Source organism: Petromyzon marinus (genome assembly GCF_048934315.1).
Source record: "Petromyzon marinus isolate PM22_M1 ecotype Great Lakes invasive population chromosome 68 unlocalized genomic scaffold, UKy_Petmar_22M1.pri1.0 chr68_unloc.1, whole genome shotgun sequence".
NCBI classification, from domain to species: Eukaryota; Metazoa; Chordata; class Hyperoartia; order Petromyzontiformes; family Petromyzontidae; genus Petromyzon; species Petromyzon marinus.
In genome coordinates, this window is record NW_027422597.1 from 1,021,017 (window position 1) to 1,036,348 (window position 15,332).

The 15,332-nt window shown below is 45.7% G+C and overlaps 1 protein-coding gene across 1 annotated transcript in view; it reads left to right on the plus strand.

Annotated features, from left to right (window-relative positions):
* Positions 1-15,332, plus strand: part of LOC116958014 (uncharacterized) — a 29,726-nt gene continuing 14,394 nt past the window's right edge. The window contains exons 1-4 of the mRNA XM_076058092.1: positions 1-854; positions 5,293-5,529; positions 13,288-13,384; positions 13,705-13,833. Coding sequence (XP_075914207.1) covers positions 5,482-5,529; positions 13,288-13,384; positions 13,705-13,833 — 274 coding nt within the window. The 5' untranslated portion in view covers positions 1-854; positions 5,293-5,481. The remainder of the gene's footprint in view (positions 855-5,292; positions 5,530-13,287; positions 13,385-13,704; positions 13,834-15,332) is intronic.

A 15,332-nucleotide genomic window follows, 5' to 3' on the forward strand; every position in this document is an offset into this window, starting at 1 on the left:
TCAAATACACACACTCACCCACTCACTCATTCTCAAATACACACACTCACCCACTCACTCACCAACCCACAAATACACACACTCACCCACTCACTCATTCTCAAATACACACAATCACCCACTCACTCACCCACCCCCCAAATACACACACTCACCCACTCACTCACCCGCTCTCAAATACACACATTCACCCACTGTCAAATACAGACACCCACTCACTCATCCAACCTCACATACGCACCCTCACATACACTCACCCATTCAATCTCTCACACCCACACTGAATCCTACACACGCTCATCCAATCTCAAATACACACACTCACTCATTCACTGTCAAATACACACACACACACTCACCCACTCACTCATTCACTATCAAATACACACACTCACCCACTCACTCATTCACTATCAAATACACACACTCACCCACTCATTCATCCACATTCAAATACACACACTCACCCACTCAATCTCTCAAACAAACACACCCACACTGAATCCTTCACACGCTCAAACACACACACACACACCGATCCACGCTCGTTGAGACTGAATCTCACACGCACATTCATACTCACACTCAATCACACACACACACATAAAGAGGATCACCAACCCAATCACCCGCTCGACATCTCACACACTCAAATGCACCCCAGCACATATCGATCCACTCACTCGTCCACACTAAAGCCTCTCTCACACACAACACAACACAAACACACTTCCACTCAATCGCAAGACCGACGGTCAACGCGTTAACGAGAGACTGCGACGAGGAGTCTGTGACGAGGAGAGGAGAGCGTCATGACCCCGGGGACAGAGACGCTGCTCTTATCACAACTACTGGTGAGGACGAACGCTCATCGTTCATTCACCACCATCATCATGGGCGTCGCGGTGGCTAGGAGATGTTGACTACCTCGCCCGGTGTACAGGGATGCTGTGTGGGTTCGCCTGCTGCTGGAATATTTTCAGTCTGCGTCTTTCTCTACCTTTAGGTGGTCGCGTGGATTGTTCTTACCGGGTCCTCCACATTTAGAAACACGCGATTGGAGTGATTGGCTGCTTCTATACATTCCCGCGTGATAAGCCACTCCGTTAAGCTATCATTTGTACCTGTTAACATAACAAGATTTTTTTAAATTTTGATTTAAAGCTTTCGTGACTGCAGGGATTCATATTCTTGGTTCTTTCGGTAAAGTCACCACCACGGAGAAGGGAAACAATAAAATAATAAAAATATAAAACATTACAATTCTCACGACGTTTCGACTGCAACACAAGCAATCATCATCAGGTGTGAAAACCACAGCAAGGAAAAAATTGAAAAAGTGGCGTTTTTTTTTTATAACGTTAGCACCACGGAGAGAGATTTGACAGTTTTGTTCAGGTGGACGAGTCCATCTATGTTCTGAAAAGAGGAGGGGGAGACAAAAATAATGGATGCGGTCTGAAAGCCACCGTAAGCGTGAACAATCAATTAAGACCCGAAATGGTTTATCAAATCCTTCCAATGATTGCTAAGCCAGAATCCATCTTCTCGGTTGAAATTGTCTCTGTGTTTGTATATGTGGATAGCCTCATGAACGAATCTCTCATGCTAGCCAGATGGCTTGCAGAGAACCTCTGTCTTGGAGAAGTCAATGTCATGTGAGCCTACTGAATTATAACAGTCATCTGCCACGGCCGAGGTGTTGGTCCTACCGTGTTTTAGGTCTGCTTTGTGTTCATGGATGCGGTCCGAGACATGGCGTTTGGTTTCTCCAATGTAACTACTACCACAGAGGCAACTAAGTTTGTAGACGCCAGGGTACTGTATGTCCGGAATCACATCTTTTACAGACAGAACCAGATCACGGATTTTATGTAATGTGTTGAAACGGACCTGGATCTTGTGTTTATTCAAGATTTTGGATATATTTTTTTGTGATCCCCGCAATGTAGGGTAAAGTGATGGTTTTGAATGGCTCCTCAAGAGGGTCCTTCTTCATGGTTGGAGTGATGGCTTTGCGGATTGTATAGTCGGAGTAATCATTAGCCTTAAGAGCTTGGTGTACGTGCTTGAGTTCACTGGCTATGTGTTCCTGGTCGGATATGCCTTGGGCTCTATGATGCAGAGTCTTGATGAGTTAATTCTTCTGTGATGGATGGTGATGGGAATCCGGTTTCAGGTAAGCATCCGTATGGGTAGCTTTCCTGTAGACAGAGTGGCTCATTGAACCATCAGGTCTCTTTTTTTATTAGGACATTCAAAAAAAGGTAGCTTGCCATCTTTTTCGACTTCCATGGTAAATCTGATGGCTGGGTGTATGGAATTGATGTGGTCGAGGAATTGGTCTAGAGCAGGCCGGCCATGTGGCCAGATGACAAAAGTGTCATCCACTTACCTCTTCCATAAGGTTGGACGCAGAGTGGCAGTCTGGATGGCGTCACTCTCAAATTTCTCCCTGACAATGTTGGCTACAACCGGAGATATGGGGGAGCCCATTGGGGTGCCCTCAGTTTGTTTGTAGAAAGTTCCATTCCAAGTGAAGTATGTATTGGTTAAGCAGTGTCTCACCAGGGGGGGTACCTCAGTGTTTAGTCCTTGATGAACCAAGTCTTCAATGATTGCAATGGTGTCAGGTACAGGAACTTTGGTGAATAAGGAAACTACATCAAAACTGACAAGCAGGTCGTTTGGGGACAGGGAAATACCCTTGATTGTCGATACCAGGTGAGTAGAATTTTGTTCCGCAGAGGTGGTTTTTCCAGTGAAAGGCAGCAGGATTTCAGACAGAAAACGAGCCAGTTTGTAGGTGGGGGAGTTGATAGTAGAGACGATGGGACGATGGGGTGTATCTACTTCATGTATTTTTGGTAAGCCGTATAATCTTGGTGGCCTGGCAGCAGAAGAATTCAACGAGAACTGTTTGGTTTGATCAATTCATGCGGTTGGTAGCTATACAAAAATAAAAAAGAGATCCCACCAACAGCCTCGTCATACAAACCAACAAAATCATTTCTGTTGTAAAAAATGTTCGCGTGATGATGATGATAGCAGCCACTTCGTTGAGCCGCTATCATTTGTGATGGCTGGTAAAATAAAATTTAGTTGGAGTTGACACACGTGGCCGTGGGTGAAACGTAGGTGGCTGTATTTTTGTTGAGTTATTGATCAAAGTTAGTTAGTGTTGACACAGGCGGTCGTGGGTGAAATGTAGGTGGCTGTATTTTTGTTGTGTTATTGATCAAAGTTAGTTGGAGTTGACACAGGCGGTCGTGGGTGAAATGCAGGTGGCTGTATTTTTGTTGAGTTATTGATCAAAGTTAGTTGGAGTTGACACAGGTGGCCGTGGGTGAAACGTAGGTGGCTGTATTTTTGTTGTGTTATTGATCAAAGTTAGTTGGAGTTGACACAGGCGGCCGTGGGTGAAATGTAGGTGGCTGTATTTTTGTTGTGTTATTGATCAAAGTTAGTTGGAGTTGACACAGGCGGCCGTGGGTGAAATGTAGGTGGCTGTATTTTTGTTGTGTTATTGATCAAAGTTAGTTGGAGTCGACACAGGTGGCCGTGGGTGAAATGTAGGTGGCTGTATTTTTGTTGTGTTATTGATCAAAGTTAGTTGGAGTTGACACAGGTGGCCGTGGATGAAATGTAGGTGGCTGTATTTTTGTTGAGTTATTGATCAAAGTTAGTTGGAGTTGACACAGGCGATCGTGGGTGAAATGTAAGTGGCTGTATTTTTGTTGTGTTATTGATCAAAGTTAGTTGGAGTCGACACAGGCGGCCGTGGGTGAAATGTAGGTGGCTGTATTTTCGTTTGTTCTTATTGATCAAAGTTAGTTGGTGTTGACACAGGCGGTCGTGGGTGAAACGTAGGTGGCTGTATTTTTGTTGAGTTATTGATCAAAGTTAGTTGGAGTTGACACAGGCGATCGTGGGTGAAACGTAGGTGGCTGTATTTTTGTTTGTTCTTATTGATCAAAGTTAGTTGGTGTTGCTCATCCCATCTTGAGAACATTAAAAAACCCAACGTCGGAATGTGACAAGATGGAAAACCATCACGTTACCAATTCCCCTTGACGTGGTGTCTGTCGCCTCTGCATTTTGGCACACCACCAGTTGTTATTTCTCCGCGGCTAATGCTGTTTTACCCTTCCCTCGATTACCATCTCCGCTTTCTCTCCGCGTATGCTGGCCCCAGGGGAGCTCGTTCCTCGCGGCGCTTCGCTCTGATACCGGCATGCTTGGCTAAGCCAATTTGAAACCTTTAAAACAGCCTGCTTTCAGTGGCCCCCCCAACCTCACCCCCCTTATTTTCCACATGATGACGGTCAAATTAAAATTAAAATACTCGACAGCAACAACACGTTGAGATTGTACTCAGGCTTACACTCACATGCGAAAGACCCACGAAATTTGATTTGCCTGCAAGTCACGAAACGCTTTTGAATCGAAATAAAAATCTGAAATACAAGTTTAACATATTTTTTTTTTACACAAATGTTAAAAAATAATAATAATAATAATACAAACGGCCACCTGGAATGCGGCCAGGTGAGTTCTGGCGTCCTGTCACTGTTTAACTAATTCATCGTCAAGGTTTATCGATGATAGTTACTTGGTGTTGACATAGTTAGCCGTGGCTGTCGTTGAGCATCGAATTGAGTGAGAAGTTGGGGCGACCGTCTGCGCTCGGAGTAAATGTTCACGTGACATTAGGGGCAGTCCGTAAATGACGTCACGCGATTTTGGACGATGTTTGACCCCCACCCCTCAAATATGACGTCACAAAGCTCTACCACCCCCCCTCCCTCCAGAAAAAAACACGCTTCAAATCGCTTAAGCTATCGTCATTATAGTAGCGCGTGTATTTAATGTGGCGCCGCACTCTGATGTTGTAGGAGAAAACATTTATTAAAAAATGTAATTAAGTAGAACGTGTTGTCCGTATTTATTTATTTATAAAGTTGCCGCATTTTGATGTGACGTCATATTTCTCAAACCCCCTCCCCCCCCCCACCCTCATCGTCACACATCGTCACAAATGTCCGACCATCACCACCCAAGGTGCGTGACGTCATTTATGGACGGCCCCTTATTACGCAGACGTGCGTACAAAAACACACTGCGCGTGCTCCACTTGAAGTCTGGCAAGGAATGTGAAATGAGGTCACCTGTCACCTGCCCCGAAGGGTTTCCGAACGTCACGAAACCACCGTCGGGATGAGTGACGTGTCGCACGTGATTTCCAGGAATCTGAACGTGCCCCGATCACAGAGGAGCGTTTGTGCTCAACAGGCTCTTGTGTAGGACACAGCGGGACCAGAAACGTCAACAACAACAACAACAGCCACAACAACTGGGGTTGGGCGAGTGAATGAAACGTCGCGAGTCCGGCTATCTTGGGGTTGCAAGTGTGAACTGGGCAAGAGCTGGACTGGGTAGGAGTCGCGGGGAGTTGGTGGTGAGGAGAGACGGGGCAGCGTCATGCACCAGTGGAGGAGCATTCTGGTGCTGGGTGGAATGATCCTCGTGGTGAGTTACCTCTCATTATCATATATTACTTCTCATTAGCCCTATTAATTCTTATTACTCCTATTAATTCTTGTTACTCCTATTAATTCTTATTACTCCTATTACTTCTCATTATCATATATTACTTCTCATTAGCCCTATTAATTAGTATTACTCCTATTACTTCTTGTTACTCCTATTACTTCTTATTATCATATATTACTTCTCATTACTCCTATTACTTCTCATTAGCCCTATTAATTCTTATTACTCCTATTACTTCTCATTATCATATATTACTTCTCATTACCCCTATTAATTCTTATTACTCCTATTACTTCTCATTACTCCTATTAATTCTTATTACTCCTATTACTTTTCATTACTCCTATTACTTCTAATACACCTATTACTTCTCATTAGCCCTATTACTTCTCATTAGCCCTATTAATTCGTATTACTCCTATTACTTGTTATTACTCCTATTACTTCTTATTACTCCTATTAATTCTTATTATCATATATTACTTTTCATTAGCCCTATTACTTCTCATTACTCCTATTACTTCTCATTAGCCCTATTACTTCTCATTACCCCTCAATTTCCCTATTGCTTCTCATTACCCCTATTAATTCTTATTACTCCTATTACTTCTCATTACTCCTATTACTTTTCATTATCATATATTACTTCTCATTACTCCTATTAATTATTATTACTCCTATTACTACTCATTAGCCCTATTACTTCTCATTACCCCTATTACTTCTCATTACCCCTATTACTTCTCATTATCATATATTACTTCTCATTAGCCCTATTAATTATTATTACCCCTATTACTTCTCATTATCATATATTACTTCTCATTACTCCTATTACCTCTCACTACCCCTATTACCTCTCATTTCCCCTATTACCTCTCACTACCCCTATTACCTCTCATTTCCCCTATTACCTCACCACCCCTATTACCTCTCATTTCCCCTATTACCTCTCACTACCCCTATTACCTCTCATTTCCCCTATTACCTCTCATTACTCCTATTACCTCTCACTACCCCTATTACCTCTCACCACCCCTATTACCTCTCATTTCCCCTATTACCTCTCACTACCCCTATTACCCCTCTTTGTGGGGGGTTGGTGGAGCAGTGGTGGGGGATCCTGGAGGGGTGGACTCGGTAAGATGGATGAATATTTATATATACATGGTTCTTTTTAAGACTTTGTGGAATAGCCCAGTGTGCTGTTGCTGCTTCTGCGATGACAATACAACATTGCACCAAGACCTTAACAGCGAACTCAGCCTCCTGAACTTCCTCATGGCAGCCTGTTAAGGTAATGGCAATGCCTTTGTAGAGGCGACATTGGGGTTTCGTGTGATTAAGCTCGGGACGAGTCAACTTCTAAACTGCGAGGTTTAACTCGCGAGCTGAAAACGTGCCGAGCGGATGTCTGAATTCGCCGCTGCGTGGTTTGCTTGTGCAAACGGGGTCCCTGCAGGGTGGGCCGGTAGGAACATTGGAATTTTGCGCAATTTTAATTTTTACACCCCAACAGCACGAGATTTCACTTCGTTAAAGTATTGAATGGGGACGGACGGACGGACACATTAATCTATTGCAGGCTGGGACACTCAGTTTACAATCTTCGTGCCTACCAGTATAAAGGATGACACTGACAAGAGAGTGACTCTCAATGACGTCACTCACGTGGTTAAATAAAGGATGTCAGTGACACGAGATTTCACTTCGTTAAAGTATTGAAAGGGGACGGACGGACGGACACATTAATCTATTGCAGGCTGGGACACTCAGTTTACAATCTTCGTGCCTACCAGTATAAAGGATGTCAGTGACAAGAGAGTGACTCCCAATGACGCCACTCACGTGGTTAAATAAAGGATGACAGTGACAAGAGAGTGACTCTCAATGACGTCACGCACGTGGTTAAATCAAGGATATCAACGACAAGAGAGTGACTCTCAATGACGTCACTCACGTGGTTAAATAAAGGATGACAGTGACAAGAGAGTGACTCTCAATGACGTCACTCACGTGGTTAAATAAAGGATATCAGTGACAAGAGATTGACTCTCAATGACGTCACTCACGTGGTTAAATAAAGGATGCCAGTGACAAGAGAGTGACTCTCAATGACGTCACTCACGTGGTTAAATAAAGGATGTCAGTGACAAGAGAGTGACTCTCAATGACGTCACTCACGTGGTTAAATAAAGGATGACAGTCACACGAGATTTCACTTCGTTAAAGTATTGAAAGGGGACGGACGGACGGACACATTAATCTATTGCAGGCTGCTACACTCAGTTTACAATCTTCGTGCCTACCAGTATAAAGGATGTCAGTGACAAGAGATTGACTCTCAATGACGTCACTCACGTGGTTAAATAAAGGATGCCAGTGACAAGAGAGTGACTCTCAATGACGTCACTCACGTGGTTAAATAAAGGATGTCAGTGACAAGAGAGTGGCTCTCAATGACGTCACTCACGTGGTTAAACAAAGGATGTCAGTGACAAGAGAGTGACTCTCAATGACGTCACCCACGTGGTTAAATAAAGGATGTCAGTGACAAGAGAGCGACTCTCAATGACGTCACTCACGTGGTTAAATAAAGGATGTCAGTGACAAGAGAGTGACTCTCAATGACGTCACTCACGTGGTTAAATAAAGGATGTCAGTGACAAGAGAGTGACTCTCAATGACGTCACTCACGTGGTTAAATAAAGGATGTCAGTGACAAGAGAGTGACTCTCAATGACGTCACCCACGTGGTTAAATAAAGGATGTCAGTGACAAGAGAGTGACTCTCAATGACGTCACTCACGTGGTTAAATAAAGGATGACAGTCACACGAGATTTCACTTCGTTAAAGTATTGAAAGGGGACGGACGGACGGACACATTTATCTATTGCAGGCTGCTACACTCAGTTTACAACCTCGTGCCTACCAGTATAAAGGATGTCAGTGACAAGAGAGTGACTCTCAATGACGTCACTCACGTGGTTAAATAAAAGGATGTCAGTCACACGAGATTTCACTTCGTTAAAGTATTGAAAGGGGACGGACGGACGGACACATTAATCTATTGCAGGCTGGTACACTCAGTTTACAATCTTCGTGCCTACCAGTATAAAGGATGTCAGTGACAAGAGAGTGACTCTCAATGACGTCACTCACGTGGTTAAATAAAGGATGTCAGTGACAAGAGAGTGACTCTCAATGACGTCACTCACGTGGTTAAATAAAGGATGTCAGTGACAAGAGAGTGACTCTCAATGACGTCACTCACGTGGTTAAACAAAGGATGCCAGTGACAAGAGAGTGACTCCCAATGACGTCACTCGCGTTGTTAAATAAAGGATGACAGTGACAAGAGAGTGACTCTCAATGACGTCACCCACGTGGTTAAATAAAGGATGTCGTTGACAAGAGAGTGACTCTCAATGACGTCACTCACGTGGTTAAATAAAGGATGTCAGTCACACGAGATTTCACTTCGTTAAAGTATTGAAAGGGGACGGACGGACGGACACATTAATCTATTGCAGGCTGGTACACTCAGTTTACAACTTCGTGCCTACCAGTATAAAGGATGTCAGTGACAAGAGATTGACTCTCAATGTCGTCACTCACGTGGTCAAATCAAGGATGACAGTGACAAGAGAGTGACTCTCAATGACGTCGCTCACGTGGTTAAATAAAGAATGACAGTGACAAGAGAGTGACTCTCAATGACGTCACTCACGTGGTTAAATAAAGGATGACAGTGACAAGAGAGTGACTCTCAATGACGTCACTCACGTGGTTAAATAAAGGACGACAGTGACAAGAGAGTGACTCTCAATGACGTCACTCACGTGGTTAAATAAAGGATGTCAGTGACAAGAGAGTGAATCTCAATGACGTCACTCACGTGGTTAAATAAAAGGATGACAGTCACACGAGATTTCACTTCGTTAAAGTATTGAAAGGGGACGGACGGACGGACACATTAATCTATTGCAGGCTGGTACACTCAGTTTACAATCTTCGTGCCTACCAGTATAAAGGATGACAGTGACAAGAGAGTGACTCTCAATGACGTCACTCACGTGGTTAAACAAAGGATGTCGTTGACAAGAGAGTGACTCTCAATGACGTCACCCACGTGGTTAAACAAAGGATGTCAGTCACACGAGATTTCACTTCGTTAAAGTATTGAAAGGGGACGGACGGACAGACACATTAATCTATTGCAGGCTGGTACACTCAGTTTACAATCTTCGTGCCTACCAGTATAAAGGATGTCAGTGACAAGAGATTGACTCTCAATGACGTCACTCACGTGGTTAAATAAAGGATGTCAGTGACAAGAGAGTGACTCTCAATGACGTCACTCACGTGGTTAAATAAAAGGATGACAGTCACACGAGATTTCACTTCGTTAAAGTATTGAAAGGGGACGGACGGACGGACACATTAATCTATTGCAGGCTGCTACACTCAGTTTACAATCTTCGTGCCTACCAGTATAAAGGATGACAGTGACAAGAGAGTGACTCTCAATGACGTCACTCACGTGGTTAAACAAAGGATGTCGTTGACAAGAGAGTGACTCTCAATGACGTCACCCACGTGGTTAAACAAAGGATGTCAGTCACACGAGATTTCACTTCGTTAAAGTATTGAAAGGGGACGGACGGACGGACACATTAATCTATTGCAGGCTGGTACACTCAGTTTACAATCTTCGTGCCTACCAGTATAAAGGATGACACTGACAAGAGAGTGACTCTCAATGACGTCACTCACGTGGTTAAATAAAAGGATGTCAGTCACACGAGATTTCACTTCGTTAAAGTATTGAAAGGGGACGGACGGACGGACACATTAATCTATTGCAGGCTGGTACACTCAGTTTACAATCTTCGTGCCTACCGGTATAGGCGAGCGCCATCTCCCGCATTATTGTGGGGTCACATTCACACACCGTCAAGCAGTCCACGCATCATGAGCAGTCGGAGATTCTATCCCGGGGGGGGGCGGGGGGGGGGAAAGGTGAATGGGCGGAGCTAGCATGGAAGCCTCCGGAACATTCTCCAAGGCTCCCAGAGGGGGCGTGGCCAGGGGCGTGGCCAGGGGCGGGGCTTAGCCTGAGGATCAAAGAGGGGCTCCCCCGTCACTGCTGGTCCTGCCATCTCCACCTGCTCCACCTGCTCCACCTGCTCCACCTGCCACCTGCTCCACCTGCTCCACCTCCCACCTGCTCCACCTGCCACCTGCTCCACCTGCTCCACCTGCTCCACCTGCTCCACCTCCACCTGCTCCACCTCCACCTGCTCCACCTCCCACCTGCTCCACCTCCACCTGCTCCACCTGCTCCACCTGCTCCACCTGCTCCACCTCCACCTGCTCCACCTCCACCTGCTCCACCTCCCACCTGCTCCACCTCCACCTGCTCCACCTCCCACCTGCTCCACCTGCCACCTGCCACCTGCCACCTGCCACCTGCTCCACCTGCTCCACCTGCCACCTGCTCCACCTGCTCCACCTGCTCCACCTCCACCTGCCACCTTCTCCACTTGCTCCACCTCCACCTGCTCCACCTGCTCCACCTGCTCCACCTCCACCTGCTCCACCTGCCACTTGCTCCACCTCCACCTGCTCCACCTGCTCCACCTGCTCCACCCGCTCCACCTGCCCCACCTGCTCCACCTCCCACCTGCTCCACCTGCTCCACCTGCTCCACCCCCACCCCCACCTGCTCCACCTCCCACCTGCTCCACCTGCCACTTGCTCCACCTCCCACCTGCCCCACCTGCTCCACCTGCTCCACCTGCTCCACCTGCTCCACCGTCTCCACCTGCTCCACCTGCTCCATCTCCACCTGCTCCACCTGCCACCTGCTCCACCTGCTCCACCTCCACCTGCTCCACCTGCTCCACCCCCACCTGCTCCACCTGCTCCACCTGCTCCACCTGCTCCACCCGCTCCACCTGCTCCACCTGCTCCACCTCCACCTGCTCCACCTGCTCCACCTCCACCTGCTCCACCTGCTCCACCTGCTCCACCTGCTCCACCTGCTCCACCCCCTTCAGCTCGAGCCGCTCCACAGCGCTTGCCGCTCGCCGGCGGTGCGGTTCAGAGCGAGGTCGAGCACCAGCAGCACCACCACCACCAGCACCATGACAGCGGGTCGGCGTCAGCGGAACGAGAGGAGTGGCTGTGCCAGAGACTTTGAAAATAATAATAATAATAATGACCAAATTTTGACTTAAAGCTTTCGTGACTGCAGTAATTCATATTCTTAGTTGAGGACATTCAAAAAAAGGTGGCTTGCCATCTTTTTCGACTTCCATGGTAAATCTGGTGGCTGGGTGTATGGAATTGATGTGGTCGAGGAATTGGTCTAGAGCAGGCCGGCCATGTGGCCAGATGACAAAAGTGTCATCCACGTACCTCTTCCATAAGGTTGGGCGCGGAGTGGCAGTCTGGATGGCGTCAGTCTCAAATTTCTCCATGAAAATGTTGGCTACAACCGGAGATATGGGGGAGCCCTTTGGGGTGCCCTCAGTTTGTTTGTAGAAAGTTCCATTCCAAGTGAAGTATGTATTGGTTAAACAGTGTCTCACCAGGGGGGGGTACCTCAGTGTTTAGTCCTTGATGAACCAAGTATTCAATGATTGCGATGGTGTCAGGTACAGGAACTTTGGTGAATAAGGAAACTACATCAAAACTTTTGATTTAAAGCTTTCGTGACTGCAGTAATTCATATTCTCAGCTCTTTCGGTAAAGTCACCACGTTGAAGGGAAACAATAAAATAATAATAATAAATCTTCTTTGGTTCTTTCGGTAAAGTCACGTAGAATGAGAATAAAGTAATAATTTGATTTATTATTTAATTTATTATTTTATTCTCATTCTACGTGGGTGGTGACTTTACCGAAAGAACCAAAGAAGATGAATCATTGCAGTCACGAAAGCTTTAAATCGAAATAATAATATATATAAAACAGTAAAAATTCTCACGACGTTTCGACCATAACACCTGATGACGACCGTTTGTGTTATGGTCGAAACGTCGTGAGAATTTTTTTATTGTTTTATATATATTTTATTATTTTATTGTTTAAAATATATTTTTATTATTTTATTGTTTCCCTTCAACGTGGTGACTTTACCGAAAGAGCTAAGAATATGAAATACCGAAGTTATTTACCGTGTCGGAGTCACTTATTGCACTCGGGCTGATCTTTCCATCGGAATGTGTTTTTATTTCTACCCATTAATCATCAAATCATTCCGGCAGGGTGATGATCGATTCGACATACAAGGCGTGCGTGTGCCTTGTCTGAAGACAATTCTCCGCCCAATTTTGTTTTTTTATTTTTTTACCCGAGTTGGTGAACACCAGGTATGGATGGATTCGGGACACAAAGTGGCAATACTCACAAACTCATCGCGGAAACAACAGCGGCAAAGCCTTCCTGAAAGCACCGGCACTGTCGCAGCTAGCAGAGTGGAGACGTCTCGCGACGTCGCCCGCGGTGACTCCATTCTGCGTGGATGTTCTCTGCAGGTGTGTTATGCACTGCAGGAGCTGTCAGCCGGTGACTCCATTCTGCGTGGATGTTCTCTGCAGGTGTGTTATGCACTGCAGGAGCTGTCAGCCGGTGACTCCATTCTGCGTGGATGTTCTCTGCAGGTGTGTTATGCACTGCAGGAGCTGTCAGCCGGTGACTCCATTCTGCGTGGATGTTCTCTGCAGGTGTGTTATGCACTGCAGGAGCTGTCAGCCGCCACAGAGTGTGGAAATGGATTCTACAAATCGCCACAAGGAGTCTGCTGTGAGCTGTGTCGTGCAGGTAAAGCGACGCAAAGACACGGAGACCCACAATCCCTGTGGTGACCGGTTGCTTCCGTTAAACCACCAAGTCACGGCTCAGCTCCTGTGGAAAGGAAACTAAAATGGAATTAACTTTCCCCCCCCCCCGTGACCTGGCAACAATTTGGATGTCAATGGTGGATACTGAAAGAAAGAAACGTGTTTTCAGTCGAGGCATTGTGCTCTTGATCACACCTGAGACATGTTGACTTGCCAGTGCAGCTCGATCTCACCAACTTGTGGCCGTGTGTTTGTGTTTGCAACAACTCCGTTGCTTGCTCACACCTCTTTGCCTTTCAGGGATGCACAAAGTGGCGGACTGCATCGGTGATGGAATGGGCGCCTTGTGTGAGCCGTGCCCTAGAGGCAGATTCATGGACAGGGACAGCCAGGAGGAGGTGTGCTCGCAATGCAGCAGCTGTGGACCAGGTAGATGACAGCACAGCAAGTGGGTTGTTGCCGTAGATGTGAATTGTGTTTGACATTTGTATTTTTTCAATGCGTGGCAGGTTTGGTCTGCATACTCCCAATTCAACCAGCATTAAAAAACACGGGGAAAACTTAACCTGGAAACTAACCAAATATTCCAAGCAAGACAATCCCACCTCAAATTATATTCCAATTGTTGTAATCAGAAATCTTGAAAATAGAGCTGGGCTCATAGTCTTGATCGGACGAGACACAATTCGCCTCCTTCTAATGAAATTAAGTGGAGGATCATGCCCCGCAGTGAATCGCTCAGCCAGACGGTCAGAAAGGCGAGGACCAACAGGCTGCACATCTAAAAACGCCAATCCCAAAGGGAATTACAGGGTGGAGGGTGTGACCATGTCTGCGAGTGGGTACATTCACATGGTGGGTGAGACCAAAGCAATCAAGTGGAGCCAAGATGCCCCCCGCAGACAAGGAGCAATTCCTGGTGTCGACACGGATGTTGAAGTCACGTGGGTAAAAAATAAAACAACAAAAATCACGACGTTTCGGCCACAACACAAGTGGCATTCATCAGGTGAAGGGACCAGACTGTCTCTTCACCTGATTAAGGCTACTTGTGTTGTGGCCGAAACGTCGTGATTTTTGTTGTTTTATTTTTTTACCCACTACGTGACTTTAGCGAATGGAACCAGAGGGTATGGATCCTTGCAGTCACGAAAGCTTCAAATCTAGAACGGATGTTGAAGTCGTCCAGAATAAGCATCCTGTCATAGGTTGGGCACATCACGGTGATGAGCTCGGCAAACTCGTGGAGGAGCAGACTGGTTGACTTTGGAGGACAACATCTCGGTACCAGAAGCACGGCACCGGGATACTTCTCCACTCAAAAACAAAAAAAAACACTCAAACTCTCGGCTAGGAGGGATAGTAGTGTAGTACATAGCCTAATGTATATTATTGTAGTGTATAGTGCAGTGTATAGTGTCGTTTGTAGTACTGAAGTGTAGTATATAGGAGTGTATAATTTAGTATATGGTGTAGTGTATAGCGTAGTGTGTAGTGCAGTGTATAGTGTAGTTTGTAGTACTGAAGAGTAGTATATAGGAGTGTATAATTTAGCATATGGTGTAGTGTATGGCGTGGTTTATAATCGTGTAGTGTATAGTGGAGTGTATAGTGTAGTTTGTAATACTGAAGTGTAGTATATAGGAGTGTATAATTTAGTATATGGTGTAGTGTATAGCATGGTTTATAATCGTGTAGTGTATAGTGTAGTGTATAGTGTAGTTTGTAGTACTGAAGTGTAGTATATAGGAGTGTATAATTAAGTATATGGTGTAGTGTATAGCGTGGTTTATAATCGTGTAGTGTATAGTGGAGTGCATCATCATCATCACGATCCATGGGCAGATAACCCGTACATTTCGTCATTGGTTTCCACTTGCCCTTGTCTTGTACCAATTTGCTGGTGGCCACATCGTCCTGGCACCAAT